The 26,572-nt window shown below is 43.3% G+C and overlaps 1 protein-coding gene across 3 annotated transcripts in view; it reads left to right on the top strand.

Moving 5' to 3' along the window:
• LOC129859167 (polypeptide N-acetylgalactosaminyltransferase 11-like) overlaps window positions 1-26,572 on the top strand; it is a 70,001-nt gene that overhangs the window by 10,370 nt on the left and 33,059 nt on the right. For 2 of the 3 annotated variants that reach the window (XM_055928609.1, XM_055928611.1), the window contains exons 2-6: window positions 22,593-22,889; window positions 23,751-23,874; window positions 24,931-25,097; window positions 25,392-25,517; window positions 26,164-26,413. In XM_055928609.1, the coding sequence (XP_055784584.1) occupies window positions 22,631-22,889; window positions 23,751-23,874; window positions 24,931-25,097; window positions 25,392-25,517; window positions 26,164-26,413 (926 nt within the window). In that variant the 5' untranslated portion in view covers window positions 22,593-22,630. Of the gene's footprint in view, window positions 1-11,583; window positions 11,729-22,592; window positions 22,890-23,750; window positions 23,875-24,930; window positions 25,098-25,391; window positions 25,518-26,163; window positions 26,414-26,572 lie in introns of those variants that run through there. The other variant, XM_055928608.1, reaches the window with a different exon arrangement.

Genomic DNA, 26,572 nt, shown 5'->3' with positions numbered 1-26,572 from the left:
CGTGCAGCTACGTCAGTATAATAGCGTATTAATTCTAGCTAGAACGTAGCTACACCGAATTTCTAGCGTCCTCTAAGGCTATAATGCCACGGAGGTGCATTGAACCTGCCTGTGAAAACACTGCCGATGGTTGACAAACCAGCTCTTCATGACTAAAACGCTCATATTTTAGACCTCAAACTAAGGATATCAAGCTTAGTAAAAACAACCATGTATTATAATACAATGCAGAAAAATAAATCAGATTGCATGGGCACTAGTCTGTTAATCTTTCACTGGTTGGGTGTGATCTAACCCAATTGTGGGGACGCCAGTAGCAGCACACCGAGTAGGGATGTGTTTGTGTCTAAAGTTAGTTGTAACTGGATGATCCTTTTAAAGACGTTGGTGCATGGATGGAAGCGGAATGCCAGAGGTCCATGCAAAAGAGGTGGTGAATTTATTAACCGAAAGAGTTACAAAAATAATGATGAATACATGTAAAATGAAGGGTCCCAGGATATGAGAATGACTTAAGAAAGCTTAATTAATTGGAAGAAAGAACGTTTATACAAAAGTCTCTACAACCTCAGAACAAGCTGCGCCCAGCTAAATACATACACAGCCCTGCCCAGCTTGGACTGACCATTACTGCAGTTAAGTAGAGGGTAGGCTACACAACCAGAAGTTCAGGGTAAATGCTTTCAAACATGATCACAATAGGTTTTGAACATTTAGTTTTACACAACATCAATGTCATCATAGTAGCGCAATACATTATTCAATATTTATGCTGCAGTAACATGATTTTCAATAGCTATGACACTAGGCCTTTAAACTAACTGCTTTAGCGCCTATTGACTATAGTCAAAACAAATGTTATTTGTCACATCCGCCGACTACATCAGATGTACACTTTACTGTGAAATGCTTACTTACGAGCCCTTTCCCAACAACGTTTAGTTAAAAAGTATGAACATTAGCATAAAAAGGAAATAATAACAATAATGATGCTATATACAGTACTGATACTGAGTCAATGTGCTGGGGTATGAGGTGATTGAGGTAATATTTTCATGTAAGTAGGGGTAACAGTGTCTAGGTAATCAGGATCGATAATAAACAGGGTAGCAGCAGCGTGTGTGTAGTGCATTGGGGGTGTGGGTAGAGTCCAGTGCCAGAGCGTCCGTGCCGTACCAAGTGGTGATGCAACCTGTCAAGATGCTCTCAATGGTGCAGCTGTGAAATTTTGAGGATCTGAAGGGCCATGCCAAGCATTGTTGTGCCCTCTTCACGACTGTGTTGGTGTGTTTGGACCATGATAGGTCCTTAGTGATGTGGGCACTGAGGAACTTGAAGTTCTCAACTCGCTTCACTACAGCCCCGTTGATGTGAATGGGGGCGTGCTTGGCCCTCCATTTTATGAAGTCCACGATAAGTTCCTTTGTCTTATTGACATTGAATCAGAGATGTTGTTGTCCTGGGACCACACTACCAGGTCTCTGACCTCCCTATAGGCTGTCTCATCGGTGATCAGGCCTACCACCATTGTGTCATCTGCAAACTTAATGATGGTGTTTGCGTTGTGCGCGGCCACGCAGTCGTGGGGGAATAGGGAGTACAGGAGGAGATTAAGCACACACCCCCGGGGGCCCGTGTGTTGAGGGTCAGCGTGGCGGATGTGTTTGTTGCCTACCCTCACCACCTGGGGGCGGCCCATCTGGAAATCCAGAATTCAGTTGCAGCGGGAGGTGTTTAATCCAAGGGTCCTTATCTTAGCGCCCTCCAAGCTCATCACTATCAATCAAATGTATTTATAAAGCCCTTTTTTACATCAGCCGACGTCACAAAGTGCTATACAGAAACCCAGCCTAAAAGCCCAAACAGCAAGCAATGCAAATGTAGAAGCACGGTGGCTAGGAAAAACTCCCTAGAATGGCAAGGAAACTAGGTAAAAACCTAGCAGTCCTCTTCTGGCTGTGCTGAGTGGAGATTATAACAGTACATGGCCAAGATGTTCAAATGTTCATAGATGACCAGTGGGGTTATGATAATAATCACAGTGGTTGTAGAGGGTGCAACAGGTCAGCACCTCAGGAGTAAATGTCAGTTGGCTTTTCATAGCCAATCATTCAGAGTTAGAGACAGCAGGCGCGGTAGAGAGAGAGTCGAAAACAGCAGGTCCGAGACAAGGTAGCACGTCCGGTGAAGTCAGGGTTCCATAGCCGCAGGCAGAACAGTTGAAACTGGAGCAGCAGCATGACCAGGTGGATTGGGGACCAGTCAGGTTATCAGGCCAGGTAGTCCTGAGGCATGGTCCAAGGGGTCAGGTCCTGAGAGAGAGAGAGACACCGGGTAAGACAGGAGAAATACTCCAGATATAACAGGCTTACCCTAGCCCCCGGACACAAACTATTGCAGCATAATTACTGGTGGCTGAGACAGGAGGGGTTCGGGAGACACTGTGGCCCCGTCCGACTATACCCACAGACAGGGCCAACCAGGCGGGATATAACCCCACCCACTTTGCCAAAGCACAGCCCCAAAACCACTAGAGGGATGTCTTCAACCACCAACTTACTACCCCTGAGACAAGGCTGAGTATAGCCCAAGAAGATCTCCCCCACAGCACAAACCCGAGGGGGGCACCAACCCAGACTGGAAGATCACGTCAGTGACTCAACCCACTCAAGTGACGCACCCCTCCTAGGAACGGCATGGAAGAGCACCAGTAAGCCAGTGACTCAGCCCCTGTAATAGGGTTAGAGGCAGAGAATACCTGTGGAGAGAGGGGATCCAGCCAGGCAGAGACAGCAAGGGCGGTTCGTCGCTCCAGTGCCTTTCCGTTCACCTTCACACTCCTGGGCAGACTACACTCAATCATAGGCCCCACTAAAGAGACGAGTCTTCAGTAAAGACTTAAAGGTCAAGACCGAGTCTGCGCCTCTCACATGGATAGGCTGACCATTCCATAAAAATGGAGCTCTATAGGAGAAAGCCCTGCCTCCAGCTGTTTGCTTAGAAATTCTAGGGACAATAAGGAGGCCTGTGTCTTGTGACCGACGCGTACATGTCGGTATGTACGGCAGGACCAAATCGGAAAGATGGATAGGAGCAAGCCCAAGAAATGCTTTGTAGGTTAGCAGTAAAACCTTAATCAGCCCTAGCCTTAACAGGAAGCCAGTAATATGATAAAAAAATGTGGTTCTAGTCAAGCAGGAAAGTAGAGCATTGCAGTAGTCTAATCTAGAAGTGACAAAAGCATGGATACATTGTTATGCATAATTTTTGGACAGAAAGTTTCAGATTTTTGCAATGTTACGTAGATGGAAAAAAGCTGTCCTTGAAACAGTCTTGATATGTTCGTCAAAAGAGAGATCAGGGTCCAGAATAACGCAGAGGTCCTTTACTGTTTTATATGACACGACTGTACATCCATCAAAATTAATTGTCAGATCCAACAGAAGATCTTTGTTTCTTGGGATCTAGAACCAGCATCTCTGTTTTGTCCAAGTTTAAAATTAAAACATTTGCCGCCATCCACTTCCTTATGTCTGAAACACAGGCTTCCAGGGAGGGCAATTTTGGGGCTTCACTATGTTTCATCGAAATGTACAGCTGTGTATCGTCCGCATAGCAGTGAAAGTTAACATTATGTTTCCGAATGACATCACCAAGAGGTAAAATATATAGTGAAAACAATAGAGGTCCTAAAATGGAAACTTGAGGAACACCAACATTTACACTTGATTTGTCAGAGGACAAACCATCCACAGAGACAAACTGATATCTTTCCGACAGATAAGATCTAAACCATGCCAGAACTTGTATGTGTAGACCAATTTGGGTTTCCAATCTCTCCAAAAGAATGTGGCAATCGATGGAATCAAAAGCAGCACTAAGGTCTAGGAGCACAAGGACCGATGCAGAGCCTTGGTCTGACGCCAATAAAAGGTCATTTGCCACCTTCACGAGTGTAGTCTCCCGGGTGGCGCAGTGGTCTAGGGCACTGCAACGCAGTACTAGCTGCGCCACCAGAGTCTCTGGGTTCACGCCCAGGCTCTGTCGCAGCCGGCCGCAACCGGGAGGTCCGTGGGGCGACGCACAATTGGCATAGCGTCGTCCGGGTTAGGGGTTAGGGAGGGATTGGCCGGTAGGGATATCCTTGTCTCAGTATGTAAAAAATGTTATAAAATGTATGCACTCTACTGTAAGTCGCTCTGGATAAGAGTGTCTGCTAAATGACTAAAATGTAAAATGTAGTCTCAGTGCTATGATGGGGTCTAAAACCAGACTGAACCATTTCGTATACATTGTTAGTCTTCAGGAAGGCAGTGAGTTGCTGCAGCTTTTTCATTTTTTTTTTATAGGAATAGGAGATTCGATATAGGCTGATTTAAAAAATAAAATAAAAATTATATATATATTTTAATAATAATTAAAAAATATATTTTATTTTTTAAATTAAAAAATAATAATTCTGGGTCAAGGTTTGGCTTTTGCAAGGGAGGCTTTATTACTGCCACATTTAGTGAGTTTGGTACACATCCTGTGGATAGGGAGCCGTTTATTATGTTCAACGTAGGAGGGCCAAGCACAGGAAGCAGCTCTTTTAGTAGTTTAGTTGGAATAGGGTCCAGTATGTAGCTTGAAGGTTTAGAGGCCATGACTATTTTCATCAATGTGTCTAGATATATTATTAAAAAAACTTGAGTGTCTCCCTTGATCCTAGGTCCTGGCAGTGTTGAGCAGACTCAGGACAATTGAGCTTTGGAGAAATACGCAGATTTACAGAATAGTCTGTAATTTGCTTTCTAATGATCATGATCTTTTCGTAAAAGAAGTTCATGAATTTATCACTGCTGAAGTGAAAGCCATCCTCTCTTGGGGAATGCTGCTTTTTAGTTAGCTTTGCGACAGTATCAAAAATAAATGTAGGATTGTTCTTATTCTCAATTAAGTTGAAAAATAGGATGATCGAGCAGCAGTGAGGGCTCTTCGATACTGCATGTTACTGTCTTTCCAAGCTAATCGTAAGACTTCCAGTTTGGTGAAGTGCCGTTTCCGTTCCAATTTTCTGGAAGCTTGCTTCAGGGCTTGGGTATTTTCTGTATACCAGGGAGCTAGTTTCTTATGACAAATGTTTTTAGTTTTTAGGGGTGCAACTGCATCTAGGGTATTATGCAAGGTTAAATTAAGTTCCTCAGTTAGGTGGTTAACGTATTGTTATACTCTGATGTCCTTGGGTAGGTGGAAGGAGTCTGGAAGGGCATCTAGGAATCTTTGGGTTGTTTGAGAATTTATAGCACAGCTTTTGATGATCCTTGGTTGGGGTCTGAGCAGATTATTTGTTGCTATTGCAAACGTAATAAAATGGTGGTCCGTTAGTCCAGGATTATGAGGAAAAAACGATCCACAATATTTTATATTATATCCACAAAGATCCACAATATTTTTTCCACGGGACAAAACTAGGTCTAGAGTATAACTGTGGCAGTGAGTAGGTCCGGAGACACAGTGGACAAAACCCACGGAAGCCTTTTGGAGTGGGTCTGTGGATTTTTCCATGTGAATATTCAAGTCACCAAAAATGTGAATATTATCTGCCATGATTACAAGGTCCGATAGGAATTCAGGCAACTCGGTGAGGAACGCTGTATACGGCCCAGGAGGCCTGTAAACAGTAGCTATAAAAAGTGATTGAGTAGGCTGCATAGATTTCATGACTAGAAGCTCAAAAGACAAAAACGCAGCCCTTTTTTTTTTGTAAATTGAAATTTGGTATCGTAAATGTTAGCAACACCTCCGCCTTTGCGGGATGCGCAGGGGATATGGTTACTAGTGTAACCAGGAGGAGAGGCCTCTTTTAACACAGTAAATTCATCAGGCTTAAGCCATGTTTCAGTTGGGCCAATCACATCAAGATTAGGATCAGTGATTAGTTCATTGACTATAACTGCCTTGGAAGTGAGGGATCCAACATTAAGTAGCCCTATTTTGAGATGTGAGATATCACAATCTCTTTCAATAATGACAGGAATGGAGGAGGTCTTTTATTCCAGTGATTGCTTAGGCGAACACCGCCATGTTTAGTTTTACCCAACCTAGATCGAGGCACAGACATGGTCTCAATGGGGATAGCTGAGCTGACTACACTGACTGTGCTAGTGGCAGACTAAGCTGGCAGGCTGGTGATCTCATTGTGGAGTTAGAGCCCTGTCTAAGTTCATAGATAAGATGAGAGCAATCCTCCAGCTAGGATGGAGTCCTTCACTCCTCAGCAGGCTTGGTCCTGTTTGTGGGTGAGTCCCAGAAAGAGGGCCAATTATCTACAAATTCTATCTTTTGGGAGGGGCAGAAAGTTTTCAACCAGCGATTGAGTTGTGAGACTGCTGTAGAGCTCATTACTCCCCCCAGCTGGTAGGGGGCCAGAGACAATTACTTGATGCCGACACATCTTTCTAGGTGATTTACACGCTGAGGCTATGTTGCGCTTGGGGACCTCTGACTGTTTCACCCTAACATCGTTGGTGCCAACGTGGATAACAATATCCCTATGCTCTACACTCGCCAGTTTTAGCCTTAGCCAGCACTATTTTCAGATTAGCATTAACGTCGGTAGCCCTGCCCCTTGGTAAACAGTGTATGATCGCTGGATGATTCTTTAAGTCTAATACTGCGGGTAATGGAGTCGCCAATGACTAGGGCTTTCAATTTGTCAGAGCTAATGGTGGGAAGCTTCGACGTCTCAGACCCCGTAACGGGTGGAGGAGAGACCAGAGAAGGCTCGGCCTCTGACTCCGACTCATTGCTTAATGGGGAGAACTGGTTGAAAGTTTGTCGGCTGAATGAGCGACACCGGTTGAGCATTTCCTTCAAGAAGCCATGAGAAAATAGTTTGGCTGCGGGGACTGTGCGAGGGGATTTATACTACTATCTGTACTTATTTGTGGCACAGACGCTGTTTCATCCTTTCCTACACTTACATTACCCTTGTCTAACGATTGCTTCTGAAGCTGGGCTTGCAGCACGGCTATCCTCACCAAAAGGCGAAGGCGATCGTTCTCCTGTATATTATGAGTACAGCGACTGCAATTAGAATGCCTAGTGTTCATGTTACTACTTGGCTTCGGCTTGTGGAGGTCTTGTAGAACCATGTCCAGATAAAGCATCCGGGGTGAATAAGTTGAATATATATATTTTTTTAAACGCAAAGTTGGCAGGTAGCAAAGTAACGCTAGCAACAAAATGCACAGCAGCATGTAAACAAGCCCACAAGTTGTAACAGGAAATGACGTCAGCACTCAATAGACCTTTCTAGTGGAGTTGAATGCTGCGATGTAGTCAATGAACAGTATTCTCACAGGTGTTCCTTTTGTCCAGGTAGGAAAGGGCTGTGTGGAGTGCAATAGAGATTGTGTCATCTGTTGGGACAGTATTCGAATTGGAGTGGCTCCAGGGTGTCTGGGATGATGGTGTTGTGAGCATTGACCAGCCAAAGCATTTCATGGCTACAGATGTGAGTGCTATGGGGTGAAAGTAATTTAGACAGGTTACCTTGCCGTTCTTGGGCAGAGGGACTGTGGTAGTCTGCTTGAAACATGTAGGTATTACGGACTGGGTCAGGGAGAGTTTGAAAATAAAATGTCTTACTCCCATCGGCTACAGCGAGGGTGATCACACAGTCGTCCGGAACAGCTGTTTCTCTCAAGCATGGTTTGGTGTTGCTTGGTAGCATCGTCTGGTAGGCTGGTGTCACTGGGCAGCTCACGGCTGGGTTTCCCTTTGTGATCCGTGATAGTTTGCAAGCACTGCCACATCCAAAAAGTCAGAGCTAGTGTAGTAAGATTCGATCTTAGTCCTGTATTGACACTTTGTCGGTTTGATGGTTCGTCGCAGGGCGTAGCGTTATTTCTTATGAACATCCGGATTAGTGTCCTGATCCTTGAAAGCGGCAGCTCTAGTCTTTAGCTCAGTGCGAATGTTGCCTATAATCCATGGCTTCTGGTTGGGATCTGTACGTACGGTCACTGTGGGGACGACAACGTCGATTCACTTAATAATGAAGCCGGTGACTAATGCCATCTGATGAATTCTGGAACTTATTCCAATCTGTGCTATCGAAAAAATCCTGTAGCTGTAGAATCGTACCACTTCTCTATTGAGCATGTCACTGGTACTTCCTGTTTTGAGTTTTTGCTTGTAAGCAGGAATCAGGAGGATCGAGTTGTGGTCAGATTTGTCAAATGTAGGGCGAGAGCTTTGTATGTGTCTGTGGCGTAAAGGTGATCTACAGTTTTTTCGCCTCTAGTTGCACAGGTGACATGCAGGTAGAAATTGTATCTTCTGACTGGGGGAGTTTTGTTAAGAGCCTCAACGCTTGCTCTAAACATTAAAACGCATCGCTTGCAGTACATTCTTAGAAACATAAAGACTGTATCTTTCATATCAGTGAGAAGTAAGCAAAAGCTTAAATTACTACACGCCTTTGGATAGGGTTAGTGTTACCACATGGCCATATCTCCATGTTACATCGCTTGTTTACAGAAGACAGACCGAAGACCTAGGCTGCCACCTGTGCTAATTATCTATCTAGCGTGCTCCGAACACTTGTGTAAGCATAGCTGTGGAGGAAGTGTAGTTCGTCAGCTGAAGGCACACACATCTTGTGGATCTGTGCAAAACTGCTACAGTAAGCGTATCTTTTCTTATTCGGCATATTCTGATTTACTTTTCTAAACGTTAAAACACAGTGTCGGAATTGTAGTTCACATGGAGCCAACTACAAATCTGATTACTGACCATGGGACTTGTGTGTGTGAATGGTTAAATCTAATGTATTTTCCCATTAAGGTTTTTTTATTTGCCCTCAATCTTGTTGCTTGTTAGCTACTCTGTGAATTGTTTACAAACAAATGAGTGAATGTGCTAGAAAGCTAAATGGCTACCTAGCTAGCTAGATGACTGCTGTGGCTAGCCAAAAAGTTGGATCATCTTATGACTGGGGAAACGTCCATAGCAGGCATTGTCACCTACGCTTGCTACAAAACTTCTGAGTGATGGGAAGCACCAACACCAATCAGCCTAGAATACTGTGCACACACCCATCGTTGCTATGACAACTGGCGTAGCCATGTCAGCAAATGAATGCTGTCTGAACACACACATCCGATTTGAAAAACAAAACTGATTTGAGCACTATGGCCTGCAGTGTGAACAAGGCTTAAGTCTCTCACTCACTCACTCACTCACTCACACACACACACACACACACACACACACACACACACACACACACACACACACACACACACACACACACACACACACACACACACACACAAACAATCTGCAAGGGAGAAAATCCCCAAATCCAGATGTGCAAAGCTGTAATCGCTGCCAAAGGTGCTTCTGCAAAGTATTGACTCGGGTGTGACAGGCAGCCATACAGTCCAAATCACCGCTGCAATATGGCAGCTTCAGATTATACTAACGGCATGAGCCCCTCCGTTTTTGTTTCAGCTGGAGAAAGGCTCCAGGTGGCTAATTATAGACCACACTGTTTTTTTCCTTTTCTAGCAGTTAATCTTTGTAATGGGGCCAGTTCAGCATATTTGAAAAAAGTTGTTATTCATGTAAAAGTGTGGGGTGTGTGTGTGACGGGACTACGCTAGAGAGAGAGACAGACTGCAAGTATATTTGAACTTGCTCGTTCCATTTTCTAAATTGAAACCAGAAGGGAACTGAATTAGCAAGGCTCTGTTCTCTTTTCTGTGATACAATTTAAAACAGCCTTGTCCCTCTGGACCACTGTGGCTACATCTGATGAATCCCATTTAGCTCGGTGCCAACTTTAATTTACAGTCCCCTTCATCTCAAATTGAGAAACTCTGGCCTCAAAAAGCACTTAACTCCTCCTTCGTGTGAAACACCCGCATTCTTCTGAAATGAATATTGATTTTGTTAATAAATTCAGGCAGTCATTTTTAAAGTTAATGTCCTTTCCACTTCGTTCACACACCATCTAAGCCTTTTCCATTTAGAAAGTGTCAAGAGAGCAACTCGCCTAATTTGTGACTAGCATTGAGCATTCAGGCCTCAATTACTGTCCTGAAGTAGCATTAGCGCACATAGCCTAGGTCTAACTCTCAATTAATGTTTAGGCTACAGTTAGCAGCTGTTTTGCGCTGGCCCCTTCAGCCATGGATCAATGAAACAGTCTGGAGCCCTGATCCACAGACATACTGTAGTCAACCTAATGGGACAGTCTGGAGCCCTGATCCACAGACATACTGTAGTCAACCTAATGGGACAGTCTGGAGCCCTGATCCACAGACATACTGTAGTCAACCTAATGGGACAGTCTGGAGCCCTGATCCACAGACATACTGTAGTCAACCTAATGGGACAGTCTGGAGCCCTGCTCCACAGACATACTGTAGTCAACCTAATGGGACAGTCTGGAGCCCTGATCCACAGACATACTGTAGTCAACCTAATGGGACAGTCTGGAGCCCTGATCCACAGACATACTGTAGTCAACCTAATGGGACAGTCTGGAGCCCTGATCCACAGACATACTGTAGTCAACCTAATGGGACAGTCTGGAGCCCTGATCCACAGACATACTGTAGTCAACCTAATGGGACAGTCTGGAGCCCTGCTCCACAGACATACTGTAGTCAACCTAATGGGACAGTCTGGAGCCCTGATCCACAGACATACTGTAGTCAACCTAATGGGACAGTCTGGAGCCCTGATCCACAGACATACTGTAGTCAACCTAATGGGACAGTCTGGAGCCCTGCTCCACAGACATACTGTAGTCAACCTAATGGGACAGCACTAGCCACAGTTGATAGTCCTGTTATTTGACCAGCTGTCAGAGCTCAAGAGCAAAAGTACTGTCTATTGCCTTGTTTATAAAAGCATGGGCTGGTTTGACATTGAGTCAAAAACATGAGAATATGGGAGATGATACTCTATGCATGGCATGCAAGGTACAGTACGAAGACCAATTCCTGAAGTGCACGCTGACAGACAATCAGAGAAGAGATGTTATAATAACCTCAATGAACAGTCAAAATGTATTGTGATGATGCAGAATCTGTTAATCCATATAGGATTATAGGACACCTGGATTTAGACATTAAATGTTACCAGGCACAAAGCCTAGATGGCCCTTCAAGAGTCACTATTAGATAATGAGGCAGGTTGACAGGCTTCCCTGGGTAAGGCCTTCCACCACTGGTGTTTTAATTGTTGATGACTTATTGAATTTCTCGTGTTGCTGGGCTCAATGGCAGGGCAGGGGGTTAGGAACCGGAGCCAGGCTGCTTCTCTCCTAACCGTGTCTCAGAGATCTCAAATTCTCGAACGTTCCCTTTCATAGTCCCCTCCCTGCCCGGCTTGGTCCCTCTGATTAATTTGTGGTGGCGTGGCGATGTCATTTTTGTGCTCGATTAAGCTAAATGAAGGAAATGCCACACATTGTTTACAAAGAGAATGATTGAGTTCCTAGTCCTGCCAAGGCAACAGTCACATCTGAAAAAGACCCGTGGGCATAAATAGGTCGGTAGAAGCAGGATCTGAGGTCAGATGGCACCTCATCTCCATAGCGGGTGGTGTCCCTCCCCTCTTGGCATCATGATGTAGCAGGACGACTGGTCTCCAGTTACGCTCATATTTTTGTTGTGTCTTTTTGCAACGTCATTGGATCCAGGCTATCATGAAATAACACGGGGTATCAGTGAGTATTATGAGTGTGTATTTTGACATTTTGGGACTAAAGGTTCTAGCTGCATTTTTGTCAAAATGTATTTATTGACATAGCCTTGTACTCTGAATAACCCAATTCATGTTGTTAAATTCATAATGATACTAGATAACTATTTCTGACACCATTCAAACCAATGAGGGGTCGGAACTTTAAAGCCAGTTATCTCAATCGTCTTTTTTGCAGATAGAACCATATAGTCCCAAGCCGTCAAATAGTCATCTAGCGAGCCTAAATCATAGCCTTAGATCGCCTTACTAACTGGTTTATTCTGAAACTTGTTCATTGTTTTTATACTTTTGAAATACAACTGCTTAGTTTAGCAAAGAATGATTTAGTATTCTTTCCTGAATCGTCTCTGGTTTGTTAAATCAGTAGCTGGTCACCCCAGCCTCAGGTCAGCTCACTTGAGACCAAGAGTAGCTCAGGGTTTTCCTGTTGAACTAGGCCTGTTGCTCTAGGCCTATTTGGTTTTACATTTACGCTAATCATTTATGTGTTTAACAGACTTGTTTTGTGTTAGGCCAAGATTCATATACTAGGCTAACTATTCATATGAACTTTTTGGGGTTTATTCTCACATGCATTTGTGTGTGTGGGTGGTTAATGGTTAACTTGTTGGTGAAATTCAAAAGACCTTTGTCCTTATAACGTTCTCTCTTTCTGGGAAATAAACGGCTATCAACATTTTGACATCAGCTATAACTTTTTTGTTATACTACTGACCGCAGAAATATAAACTAGTCTAGCAGGCAATAATAGTGCATTGGTGCACTTCATTAAGCCTAATTTCTAGTGACGCACTGATTTAGACATTTTTGGCCGATATCCGATATTTTACTTGCCAAAAAAAACTATACCTATAACCGATATTTAAAAATGTTTAAGCATTCCAGTACAGTTAAATAGTTAACACACACACATGGACGCAGCGGTCTGAGGCACTGCAGCTCAGTGCAAGAGGTGTCACTACAGTCCCTGGTTCGAATCCAGGCTGTATCACATCTGGCCGTGACTGGGAGTCCCACAGGGTAGCGCACAATTGTACCAGCGTCATCCGGGGTAGGCCGTCCTAAATAAGAATTTGTTCTTAACTGACTTGCCTAGTTAAATAAAGGTTACACACACACACCACACTGACCAAAAAGTTATTTTGTTGGCATTTACGTATGTCCCCATTACCAGTAAAACATAATCAAAACCTATTTCTTTCACTTACTTGCTGTGCTGTTTCGTTGTTCATTTGTTTCATTCTCAACCAGGACTTCTCATACTATGGAACACCGTTTGGGTCTTTGTGTGTCAAATAACACTATTTGACCAATCAGGACCTGAATATGACTGCACATAATAATTTAACGCGTTCATTAATTGATGTAGTTATTACACATAGTGTAATCAATCACTCGGATTTCATATGTCACAACGATTCATCGATACATATGCTATGATGCTGGTAAAGTTGTCTCGCGCAGTGCTGGTTATATATATATATATATATATATATATATATATATAAAAGCTAGCTTATGGATGCAAACAATGTTCTTCCCCAGAAACATAACACAGTTACATCTGTTTCAGTAGCTATAGTTAGCTAGGTGTCATCTAAAATAACCCTAAATTATAAGAGCTTTTATTTGATTAATGGTGTTCAGACCCATCTATGTGAATCTAGCAAAGTATGTCATTGACAGTGATGCAAATGACTACAAATAGTAGAATTATGCCATAATTGAATAGATAAATGAGGTTGGAATGTTTATATAAAATCAACAAAAGAAAATGTGTTAATTTGACAATCTGTTGAAATCACACTGGATGTATTATACTTCAGAATTGCATTGGGGGCATACTTATTTCACTGTACAGCCTTACCTATAGATTGTGGATCAATGAAATGGGGTATCCGTCTACTCAGTGACACCCAGAGAACATTAGCATTGTAGCTCTTATTGCAGGACTCATTTATTGTCAACCTTTGTGTATTGAACACTATTCCCGACGAAAAACAATACTGTGTGGATGTTTTGGAGTCTGATAACTGGGGGGAAAAATATGTATCTTTGGTATTGAGTAGACTGATACCCCATATCATTGATCCCCAATCTTTAGGTAAAGCTGTACAGTGCAATATGAATGTCAATAAATACACATACTAGGCTGACTGGGAAGGTGATTTGTCACAGTCCCGCAATAAGAGCTACAACACTAATATTTGCGTAAACTCTTCACGGTTTTGGTCTGTGGGTGTCACCGAGTCATCTGATACACCATTTCATTGCGTCACATTCCAACCTTGTTTAACATCTAGTCTAAATATGGCATGATTACACCAATTGTAACCTTCTGCATCACTTTCAAAGAGGTGCTTTTATTTTGAAGGCAAACCGCAAATTCCACTATTGTGCCTAATCCTTATTGTGGCTAGCTTCACAATACATAACTCTGTCCAGTCGAGCATCACTAGCCAGATGAAGCTAGCTGGCTGTTTATAACGTTAGCTTTGGGCAACAAGGTTAAGTAGCTGGCTAGCTATTTATTTTCATGAACTGAAGTTCAATTTCAATAGGCAAACAACAAGTTCTACCTAGCTAATACTTACTCACAAGGATTCCTAAATCATTGCTAAAATAATAAATGACTGCAGTTTCTACTGGTCATTTGTTTTCAGGCTGGTTGTATTGGTGCAAGCTAAAGCTAGCTACTCCAGAAGTTGCAATCAAACAAATAATGCTTCATTACCAACGCGGTATTGTAAACGCATCGTTCATGGTCAGTGTTTGCTTGTTTGCAGACTTTTGTACAGCTTTGACAGTGCTACTGATAGTAGTGCTGACGCTTGGCTTGCACGTGCAAATTCAGAACACACAACATTCTATAATAGGACTGTTATTTCACGTGTCAAATTAAAAGCTTATTTGACGCGGTTTTTGACCCGCAAAGACCCAAACGGCGTTACATAGTATGTCAGTTATGACGCTATTACTGTGTAACTCCGGTAGAGCATTTTTCTTAATTTTTTTTCTTACTCTTTCAAATGACTGCTCGACTTGTTGACTGCTCGATCCACACAGCAGACATTGTGGGCTAGGTTAGGAATGCTGTGTTGCACATTGTAGTGCAACATTTTACGTGGTGTCATTAGTCATATAGGTGTGCGCGTCAGCTTTGACATTGGTTTTGCACATCAGCGTTAAACTAAACATATCAATGTTGGCATTTTTATCTAATATCGTCCGATTCCGATATTGTTGCATTCCTGCTAATTTCTTTTGTTTATTTACGCGAGTAGAAAGTATTGGGATTCTTTCTCATACTTTGGTACCACCTAGATGTGCTGATGCAAAAAACAATTCCCACCTCTTTAAAACAATGTCTTTATTTTGGTCAAAAGGCAGTGGGGCAGTACAGGCTACATATGGGCTGTGAGTGGCGGCACTAACCACTAGACCACTCACCTCTTGAGGTTGGCCATGGGTTTGCCATAAAGCATGTTGCACTTGGTGTCTTTCCTGTAACATTTGGCAGACTGTGAGTCTGTCCACTTCAACTAGGCCTAATGAGTGACTCCTCATGAAACCAGGACAAAAAAGACCATGATTTGGGTGATTTCCCAAAATGTAAACCATATAGTCCCTTGGAGGAAGGATTGTTGACATTTTGTATCTAAAAGCATAATTGCGAAAAAAATGTATCAAAGTTGGCATACAGTTGAAGTCGGACGTTTACATACACCTTAGCCAAATACATTTAAATTCAGTTTTTCACAATTCCTGACATTTAATCCTAGTAATAATTACCTGTCTTAGGTCAGTTAGGATCACCACTTTTATTTTAAGAATGTGAAATGTCAGAATAATAGTAGAGTGATCTATTTCAGCTTTTATTTCTTTCATCACTTTCCCAGTGAATCAGACGTTTACACACTCAATTAGTATTTGGTAGCATTGCCTTTAAATTGTTTAACTTGGGTCAAATGTTTTGGGTAGCCTTCCACAAGCTTCCCACAATAGGTTGGGTGAATTTTGTCCCATTCCCCCTGACAGAGCTGGTGTAACTGATTCAGGTTTGTAGGCCTCCTTGCTCACACACGCTTTTTCAGTTCTGCCCACAATTGTTCTATGGGATTGAGGTCAGGGCTTTGTGATGGCCACTCCAATACCTTGACTTTGTTGTCCTTAAGCCATTTTGCCACAACTTTGGAAGTATGCTTGGGGTCATTGTCCATCTGGAAGACCCTTTTGCGACCAAGCTTTAACTTCCTGACTGATGTTTTGGGATGTTGCTTCAATATATCCACATAATTTTCCTCCCTCATGATTTAATCTATTTTGCTAGGTGCACCAGTCCCTCCTGCAGCAAAGCAACCCCACAACATGATCCTGCCACCCCTGTGCTTCACGGTTGGGATGGTGTTCTTCGGCTTGCAAGCCTCCCCCTTTTTCCTCCAAACATAACGATGGTCATTATTAGAGGTCGACCGATTAATTGGAATGGCCGATTTAATTAGTGCCGATTTCAAGTTTTCATAACAATTTAATTTTTTTACACCTTTTTATCCTTTATTTAACTAGGCAAGTCAGTTAAGAACACATTCTTATTTTCAATGACGGCCTAGGAATGGTGGGTTAACTGCCTTGTTCAGGGGCAGAATGTCAGCTCGGGGATTCAATCTTGCAACCTTACAGTTAACTAGTCCAACGCTCTAACCACCTGATTACATTGCACTGCCTGTTAGAGGAGACTGCCTGTTACGCGAATGCAGTAAGAAGCCAAGGTAAGTTGCTAGCTAGCAATAAACTTATCTTATAAAAAAACAATCAATCAATCATAATCACTATTTAACTCCTCATGGTTGATGATATTACTAGTTTATCTAGCGTGTCCTGCGTTGCGTATTCGTGATGAAGGACTGTCTTGCTCCAATGTGTACCTAACCATAAACATCAATGTCTTTCTTAAAATCAATACACAGAACTATATATTTTTAATCCTGCATATTTTGCTAAAATAAATCCAGGTTATCAGGCAATATTAACCAGGTGAAATTGTGTCACTTCTCTTGCGTTCATTGCACGCAGAGTCAGGGTATATGCAACAGTTTGGGACGCCTAATTTGCCAGAATTATGACATAACATTGAAGGTTGTGCAATGTAACAGGAATATTTAGACTTATGGATGCCACCCGTTAGATAAAATACGGAACGGTTCCGTATTTCACTGAAAGAATAAGTCTTGTTTTCGAGATGATAGTTTCCGGATTCGACCATGTTAATGACCTAACGCTCATATTTCTGTGTGTTATTATGTTATAACTAAGTCTATGATTTGATAGAGCAGTCTGACTGAGCGGCGGTAGGCACCAGCAGGCTCGTAAGCATTCATTCAAACAGCACTTTTGTGCGTTTTGCCAGCAGCTCGTCGCTGTGCTTCAAGCATTGAGCTGTTTATGACTTCAAGCCTATCAACTCCCGAGATTAGGCTGGTGTAACCGATGTGAAATGGCTAGCTAGTTAGCAGGGTGCGCGCTAATAGCATTTCAAACGTCACTCGCTCTGAGACTTGGAGTGGTTGTTCCCCTTGCTCTGCAAGGGCCGCAGCTTTTGTGGAGCGATGGGTAACACTGCTTCGAGGGTGGCTGTTGTCGATGTGTTCCTGGTTCGAGCCCAGGTAGGGGCGAGGAGAGGGACGGAAGCTATACTGTTACACTGGCAACACTAAAAGAACATCCAATAGTCAAAGGTATATGAAATACAAATCATATAGAGAGAAATTGTCCTATAATAACTACAACCTAAAACTTCTTACCTGGGAATATTGAAGACTCCTGTTAAAAGGAACCACCAGCTTACATATGTTCTGAGCAAGGAACTTAAACGTTAGCTTTTTTACATGGCACATATTGCACTTTTACTTTCTTCTCCAACACTTTGTTTTTGCATTATTTAAACCAAATTGAACATGTTTCATTTTATTTGAGGCGCAAAAGTTTTTATTGGTGTATTATATTAAGTTAAAATAAGTGTTCATTCAGTATTGTTGCAATTGTCATTATTACAAATAAGGAAAATAAAAATCGTCCGATTAATCGGTATCGGCTTTTTTGGTCCTCTAATAATCAGTATCGGCGTTGAAAAATCATAATCGGTCGACCTCTAGTCATTATGGCCAAACAGTTCTATGTTTGTTTCATCAGACCAGAGGACATTTCTCCAAAAAGTAGATATTTGTACCCATGTGCAGTTGCAAACCATAGTGCGGCTTTTTTATTGCGGTTTTGGAGCAGTGGCTTCTTCCTTGCTGAGTGGCCTTTCAGGTTATGTCGATATAGGACTCGTTTTACTGTGGATATAGATACTTTTGTACCGGTTTCCTCCAGCATCTTCACAAGGTCCTTTGCTGTTGTTCTGGGATTAATTTGCACTTTTCGCACCAAAGTACGTTCATCTCTAGGAGACAGAACGCGTCTCCTTCCTGAGCGGTATGATGGCTGCGTGGTCCCATGGTGTTTATACTTGCGTACTATTGTTTGTACAGATGAACGTGGTACCTTCAGGTGTTTGGAAATTGCTCCCAAGGATGAACCAGACTTGTGGAGGTCTACATTTTATTTCTGAGGTCTTGGCTGATTTCTTTAGATTTTTCCATGATGTCAAGCAAATGGCACTGAGTTTGAAGGAAGGCCTTGAAATACATCCACAGGTACACCTCCAGTTGACTCAAATGATGTCAATTAGCCTATCAGAAGCTTCTAAAGCCATGACATAATTTTCTGGAATTTTCCAAGCTGTTTAAAGGCACAGTCAACTTAGTGTATGTAAACTTCTGACCCAAAGGAATTGTGATACAGTGAAATAATCTGTCTGTAAACAATTGTTGGAAAAATGACTTGTGTCATGCACAAAGTAGATGTCCTAACCGACTTGCCAAAACTATAGTTTGTTAACAAGAAATTTGTGGAGTGGTTGAAAAAACGAGTTTTAATGACTCCAACCTAAGTGTATGTAAACTTACGACTTCAACTGTATATATGTCATTTTGGCCATGTGACCCAGGCCTCCTTTAGACATGCTAGAAAGCTAAACTTGATGTCGTATGGAACTGTTCCGCTTACTCTGTAATATGTAGACCTATTATATAAGTCTAATCCTTTCATCACATGCAGTGCTACTGCTTCCATTTTTATCTACCTATGGCTTTACACTCCCAATTGTTCTTCTTAATGACGCTGTGTCTGTCAGTGTCTCTGTCTTATTCCTCTGCTCATCTTCCCAATTTCAGCTGTGTTTCTTGACATTCCTTTTCACTGGTCTGACTAACAAGCCATTAAGTGCCACAGAAAAACAACACTGTGACGTCCGTGTGCATCTTGTCACCAATTAATCATGCTTAGGCCTTAGTCTGTTTTTCAGAGGACTCACCTTGTTTCCACCCTGCTGTCCTCATCTGACAAATTGTGATGGCGCAAATACCCCAGGCTTGGTGCTTTTGTTGTATTCAATGTTACTCTTAAGATTTGTAAATATATTTGAATGCAGTGCCAAAAGCCCACATAATTTCAACCAGACTGGTTGAAACGTACATATCTGAAATTCCTTGTTTTTCTGCCGGGGATGGGGGGGGGGGGGGGGGGGGGGAGAGTAAGGCGTAAATTATTTGGGATGTTTGTGGGTTATAAATAGCTGTGCGTTTCCAAAGCGTTTTGTGTTTGAAGCAAAATCCTCATCTGGATAATTTATTGAAATTTTCCTGAGAAGACGTGATATTTCTTTCATGTGTTTGTCTATAAAGTTCAGGCTATTCATAGAAATTATTGAGCAGATCTGAGTTCATTGACGTTTCAGAGTCAGCATCTCATCTCTCAGGTATATGACAAGTGATCCCTCTAATATTAATTCAACTTTTGTGTCATTTTATTCTATCCTCTACCAATCCGAACCCCTGTCAGATATGGTTATGGACAACCTTTTAGATAACTTGGATATCCCATCCATTGATATGGACATGAGTAAAGTTCTGGACAACCCTCTGCATCTTGATGAGATAACAAAGTTAATGCAAAGTGTCAAGGTCCCAGGCCCTGATGGCTTCCCTGTCGATATTTATAAAACGTTCTCAGATCAACTCGCCCCATTACTATTAGATATGTTCACCGACTCCATATCACAGGGCTCTCTCCTCCCGACGGTAACTCAAGCCTCCATCTAACTTAAAGATAAAGATCCGGCGGAATGTGGTGGATATCGGCCCATTTCACTTTTGAACGCTGATGTTAAACTATCAGCGAAGGTTCTAGCATGCCGGTTGGAACCCTGCCTTCAGGATGTCATATCTGATGACCAAACGGGTTTCATCAAAGAGTGACAACTGTTTTCCAATGGACGCCGGCTTTTGAACATTATACTCTCCTATCTCCAGACCCCAAATTGTTGTTTCTTTTGATGCGGAGAATTCTTTTGACCAGGTGGAGTGGGATTATTTAAGATTTTGTTTTGGGTCCAATTTCATCTCATGAAATATGTCTGCTCTATTCTGCTCCTACGGCTAGCGTACACACCAACATTCAAAATACTTCCCCCTCGTGTCCCCCCCCTCCTTTTTGCTCTTGCATAGAACCGCTTTCCTTGGCCTTAAAATTATCACCATAATTCACTGGAATCCACCGAGCTGGTGAAGAGCACAGTGTTACTGTATGCCGATCTATTGTATCACTAACCCTGTAAACGCTGTCTAACATAATGCATATTTGAAACACGTTTGGATCATTCTCAGGTTACAAATTAAACATTCAGAAAGTGAATGTTTTCCGATCAACCCTGCTGCCAAGCAAATTCACTTTGGAGCTCTGCCTTTCCGTCTGTCGCCCTCTGGTTTTTCCTGTTTGGGTGTGGATATTACACACACTCTGGCTACCCTCCATAAAACTCACTTTTCAAGCCTAGTTACACGAGTTAAAGCGGACCTTAACAGGGATAGTCTGCCTCATTAGCTGGCAGAATCCAATCTGTTAAAATGAACATTTTACCTAGGTTTCTATACCTTTTTTCAATATCTGCCGAAGTCATTTTTTACCAAGTTGGATAGGCTCATCAGTCATTTTATCTGGACAGGCAAGTCACCTAGGATACGTAGAGCAATACTTCAAAGACGAAACATGATGGAGGTTTGGCACTTCCAAATGTACTGCTTTACTATTGGACAGCCAATATTCAAAAGATGGTCTGGTGTAATGCTCCAGATACCAACTGGTGCTCATTAGAGGTGCACTCCTGCCAATCATCCTCCCTTTCTGCTCTCGCTTGTGCCCCACTGTCCTTGTGTCCTTCAAAGTATACTGGAAACCCCATTGTGTGCTCTACTTTGAAGATCTGCAGACAATTTTGTCGACATGTAAGACTTTCTGCCCCTTCTCTTCTAAGCCCTATCTGTAACAACCACCTATTTTTACCCTCCAAATTTGACCAGGCTTTTGTTTTGTGGTGTGAGAGGTTTGGTTTGTTTCAAATATGTATTTTTAGATCGGAAGTTTGTCAATTTTAATGATCTCGTAGCTAAATCTAATCTGGCTCATTCTAATCATTTCTGCTATTTTCAAGCCCATAACATTGTTCGTTCTCATTTTCCTACCTTCCCTCAACTACCTCCCAAGATGTTGCTAGAGGAGAATTTGTCCCTCCTGTGGAGTCGGCAAGGTCTGATTTCTAGATTATATGACATTATGCTGTCCTCTGGAACCCTCTACAATAAACAACATCAAGACGGACTGGGGTAGGGAACTTGACCTTGCAGATGACTGGTGGGAGGAGGTTCTTCTTAGGGTTAACTCCACATCCTCATGTGCCCGGTTAAGTTTCATTCAGTTCAAAGTCTTGCACAGAATTCGCTACACCAAAGAAAAACGCTCTAAATTCCTCCCAGAAACGAATGACACGTGATAGATGTTCATTCATCCGGCATACCACACCCATGTGTTCTAAGCTGTCTGTGGATTGCTAAACCTTTTTTAATACTCTCTCTAAAATTCTAGATATTGACCTGGAGCCTTGTCCTCTAATAGCTATATTTGAGTCCCATCTTTGTTGTATAGTCTCTCTAAAAGTAGAGCGGATGTTGTAGCGTTTGCCTCCCTTATAGCCCGCTGGGAGATCTGTCTTAACTGGAAATCCTTCAAACCTTCCACTGCATCATCCTGGTTGAAAGATCTAGTGTCTCTTCTACACCTAGAAACAATAAAATACACTCAGGATGTACTGATAACTTTTTCTTGAGATGGCAACTTTTTAATTTCCTTTTTTGAACTTTTTTTTTTGTTGAACTTTTTGTTGCCTTCTATTGATCAGGAGTAAGAACTTTGGCCAACGGGATAGGGGAGGGTGTGGTTGGGGTGTAGGGGAGGGTGTGGGAAGGAAGGTTTAGTATGTATTTTTTTGTGTATGTATATTTATGTATTATTTCCAATTGTAAATGTATTTTATTTTTGTATGTATGCTGCTTTTGTTAGAGGGAGGTGGTTCAATAAGTATAGGGGGATAAAATGATGTATCTGTTCGATTTGTATTTCTTTATGCCCAATAAAAATAAAATAAAGATTGCATGAATTTAGCTGTAAAGTGCATATTTTCTCCACCATGCATGGCAAAAAGTGCAGATTTGCAGGAAATTAACTTTAAAAGTATTTTTTTCTTCTTCTCCGCTGTCAAGGGGTGGGGGGCGCTAAAATGGAGTCAGTACGGCCCCTCATGATGAGGTTCCGTTTTTTTGTGGCGCCCACCTCCATCAATGTTGCCCATCCCTGATCTTTAACCTGTTATCTCTCTCTGGTTTCCTCGACAGGGGCCTGAGCATGGACCGCCGACAATGCTAGGGCTACCATGGGCAGCGTCACACTGCGCTACTTCTGCTATGGTTGCCTCTTCACCTCTGTGACCTGGTCCGTCCTGCTCTTCCTCTACTTCACCCTGAGCCAGGACGGCGGCCGGCCCTCCTTCAGGAATGTGCCCATCCAGGGGCCACAGGCCAAACGCTTCCAATCGCGCTTCACCAGGAGCCCTGGAGGAGGCCAAGAGCAAGGCATCAAGGCAGTCCCTGCAGCAAGAGGCAACAAAAAGGCCGATCTCTCACCGGAGATGGGTAAGTGAGCCCTTCAGAGCATGAAACTTGAAAACAACCCCCATTGGTGAAAGATCTCTCTCATCTATATACAGAATTTATGAGGGGTGTACGTGAGAAGGAATGTTCTGATGATAGGTGTTTATAAATGGTTGTCAGTTTGTTAACAAAGCTCATGTGAACTGCCTCATAACCAGCTGCATTGCCTTCAGAGTTTCACACATCCATAATGATGAGCTTAAGCTCCACAAGCTCACTCGTACTCATGACAGATTCTCGAATGGTTAGGACATTTTGACGGTCTGTATTATTCATTGGTCCCCAAGGGATGCTTGTCGTGTTGGCTTGCTCCCATGTCAACTAATGAAACATTTAACAGGCAGGCAGAGTGATGTGAAAACGATCTGCTCCAGAGTGTAGCCTAGGCGATTCCACGATGCCTTTATGCGTCAATGCCCATTTGAAGCTGGACAGTGAGAAACATAGGAACAATCAAGCTAACCATAATTCATTACGGATTATTGTTGAGCAGGTTCGGTTGGCATTTTTTTTACTGTCCGAAGCAGGCGCAAAGAAACACACATTGTGCATTGCAGCAATAAAAAGGCATGTTTGAAGTGTCTTTGGATTGGAGTGAGGCCTTCAGATGGCTGGTGAGGGAGTTGTTTCCATGGTTGCACAGAGTTACTAAGCAAAGCCATTACCACACACTCAGGATGAAGGCTGCTTGTGTTACCATGGCAATGTGGACCAGCCTAACCACCCCCAGTAGTGGATGCATCAATAAAATCCTCATAATGACACAAGCGCCCGTACTATTCTGAACCATTCCATCTCTTTGCATCTTTTTTTCTTCTCTCCATCCTGTCTTTTCCTCTTCAGGTATGATTTTTAATGAGCAAGACCAGGAGGTTCGAGACATGGGCTATCACAAGCACGCTTTCAACGTACTCATCAGCAATCGACTGGGCTTCCACCGAGACCTCCCCGACACTAGGGACGACAGGTGAGTGAGAGAGCGACAGCGTATGAGTGTGTGGCATATATTTGGGTTTATTGACTCCGTGAGAGTGACACCGACGCAGCACTTTGCAAGCCATCATGAAGGGCAACGGTAGCCAAAGGTTAAATGGGAAATCATGTCAATCTCTCTGTGCCTGCCCTGTTGCCCCTACGAAATCCAAATACAGGGCATCTGTCTAGCGATGATCTGGTTTAGCACTGGTCCGAGGCTAACAAGTAGACCTGCAGCTTGGAGTATTCCCACATGTTATGTGTTAAGATGAGTTGCTTGTAAATGCAAAAATGAATTGGCTTGGTTTGACAATCATTGGTACAATCGGGTGGTTTTAGGAGAGTTTGTAAATCCTGCTTACTCAGCAGACATGTTAAGATATGGCAGAGGGTGAGTAGTTAAGGCATAATATGTTACAGAAGCAAAGGGTCAAAACTGTTAACGTTTCCAAGGGGCAAGGCCTTCACAAGGTTGAGGAAAGCTCTGTAGGTGTGACCGTCATGATCCAAATGTTTCACTACAAGCTGCACAGTGAAACCGCATGAGTGTTTTATGTTTTATGCATGCATGAATACTGATCCTAGTTATGTTTGTCCCTGTCAAATACCTAGATAGGACTCTAGTGCCCAAAAGACAGTTTTAGCATGGGCAGCGCCATTGAATTTTCACAATTTTTGAAGTAGTCAACATGGTGGAACTTCCTATGGGTAAAAGGAAGGATCACTTAATTCCATACATGTCACCAGGAGGGATCAGCCAATGAATTATGCTAGTGAGGAAACATTCCATAACTGCAGGTGGCAGTAACATCGCCAACCTTGGTTTTATAACTGATCAAACAACACACTCTCGGTGGCTGTGTGCACCCTTTCAGTTTGTTTACCAACTCCTAGAAGTAGTAGTAGAAGAAAATGTACTACTTTAAAATGGAGTTGGCCTCGATGGTGCTGCCCATAATGGGACACATGCAATGTCTATGGTCCCTGTTGTGACACCCAGGGGTTGGCTAATATGTGCTGGTGGCCCCACCCCCTCTCTGTCTCTCAGGTGCCGAGATGGGATCTATCCTCTGTCCCTCCCCACGGCCAGCGTAGTGATCTGCTTCTTCAACGAGGCGTTCTCCGCCCTCCTGCGCACCGTGCACAGCGTTCTAGATCGCACGCCTGCCTACCTGTTGCATGAGATTATACTGGTGGATGATAGCAGTGAACTAGGCAAGCTGCTCTTTTCAGTTGTCTATTTAGGACGTGAACTCTTGGGTTTTGTTCAGGCTCGCCTGAGCCAGGTAGACTATAACAAGGCCCAGTAAATGATTGGATGCTGTCATGGACTGTGTGCATGCTTCAATTACCTAGTTGGTGAACAAACGCAGGCTACTGTATTGTGTTGACGTTATCGAATGCCTGTGTAAATAAAGTCAGAAATTTTGGATCTCAATAGGATCTACTTGTATAAATTAATCTCAACTGAGCTCCATCTGAAAGCTCTGTCCTTTCCCTCCACCACAGCTGACCTGAAGGGAGACCTGGACATCTATGTCCAGCTCAACCTCCAGGGCAAGGTCAAGGTGGTCCGCAACGAGAAGAGAGAAGGACTGATCCGAGGGAGGATGATAGGGGCCTCTCATGCCACAGGTGAGCCCTCCCGAGACCATAACTCTTCACTAATGTAACATGAGGCAGGTAAAATAACTGTTTACTGTATGTTGTCTGTCAAGTTCCACACGGAAGTAATAGTGTTTTATGATCAGCTGCAGTAGGATGAGAGGAAGAGGCTACAGAGGAATCGAACAGTGTGTGTGTGTGTCTGCGCGAACTGTGTGTGTGTGTCTGCGCGAACAGTGTGTGTGTGTCTGCGCGAACAGTGTGTGTGTGTCTGCGCGAACAGTGTGTGTGTGTCTGCGCGAACAGTGTGTGTGTGTCTGCGCGAACAGTGTGTGTGTGTGCGTCTGCGCGAACACTGTGCGTCTGCGGAAACTGTGCGTCTGCGGAAACTGTGCGTCTGCGGAAACAGTGTGCGTCTGCGCAAACAGTGTGCGTCTGCGCAAACAGTGTGTGTGGGTCTGCGCAAACGGTATGAGCAGTGTGTGTGTGTGTGTCTGAACTGTGTATGTGTCTGTGTGAATAGTGTGTGTATGCGCAAATGTCAAATCCCTGTAGATGTGTACCTCTAACCCCAGGAACCACTGAAGATATCTTGCCTCTCGGGAAACATCCACACTGGCCAGGCCACCCCTCTCCCCGTTCTTCTCTCTCCTGATTTGGTGTTTTCTTTCTGAAGGGGAGGTGCTGGTGTTCCTCGACAGCCACTGCGAGGTAAATGAGGCGTGGCTGCGGCCCCTGCTAGCACCCATCCAGCGGGACCGCAAGTCGGTAGTGTGTCCCGTCATCGACATAATTAGCGCTGACACACTGGCCTACAGCCCCTCCCCCATCGTCCGGGGGGGCTTCAACTGGGGGCTGCACTTCAAGTGGGACCCTGTGCCCGCCTCAGAGCTCAACGGCCCCGAAGGAGCACTGGGCGCCATCAGGTAAACCCCTGGCGGGAAACCAACCAGACCTTATCGGGAATAATAGATTTGCTCAAGGTGTGGAAAATGCTGAACGCAAGAATAAGGTCAACGACTTCAATATTTAATGGTTTAATAGGGAGACACACGTTCCTCTGAGAGGTTCCAATCTGCCCCATT

The sequence above is a fragment of the Salvelinus fontinalis genome, chromosome 7 (assembly GCF_029448725.1).
Source record: "Salvelinus fontinalis isolate EN_2023a chromosome 7, ASM2944872v1, whole genome shotgun sequence".
Classification (NCBI taxonomy): domain Eukaryota; kingdom Metazoa; phylum Chordata; class Actinopteri; order Salmoniformes; family Salmonidae; genus Salvelinus; species Salvelinus fontinalis.
Note: the sequence above shows the minus strand (reverse complement) of the source record. Positions and strands in the feature narration are given on the sequence as shown.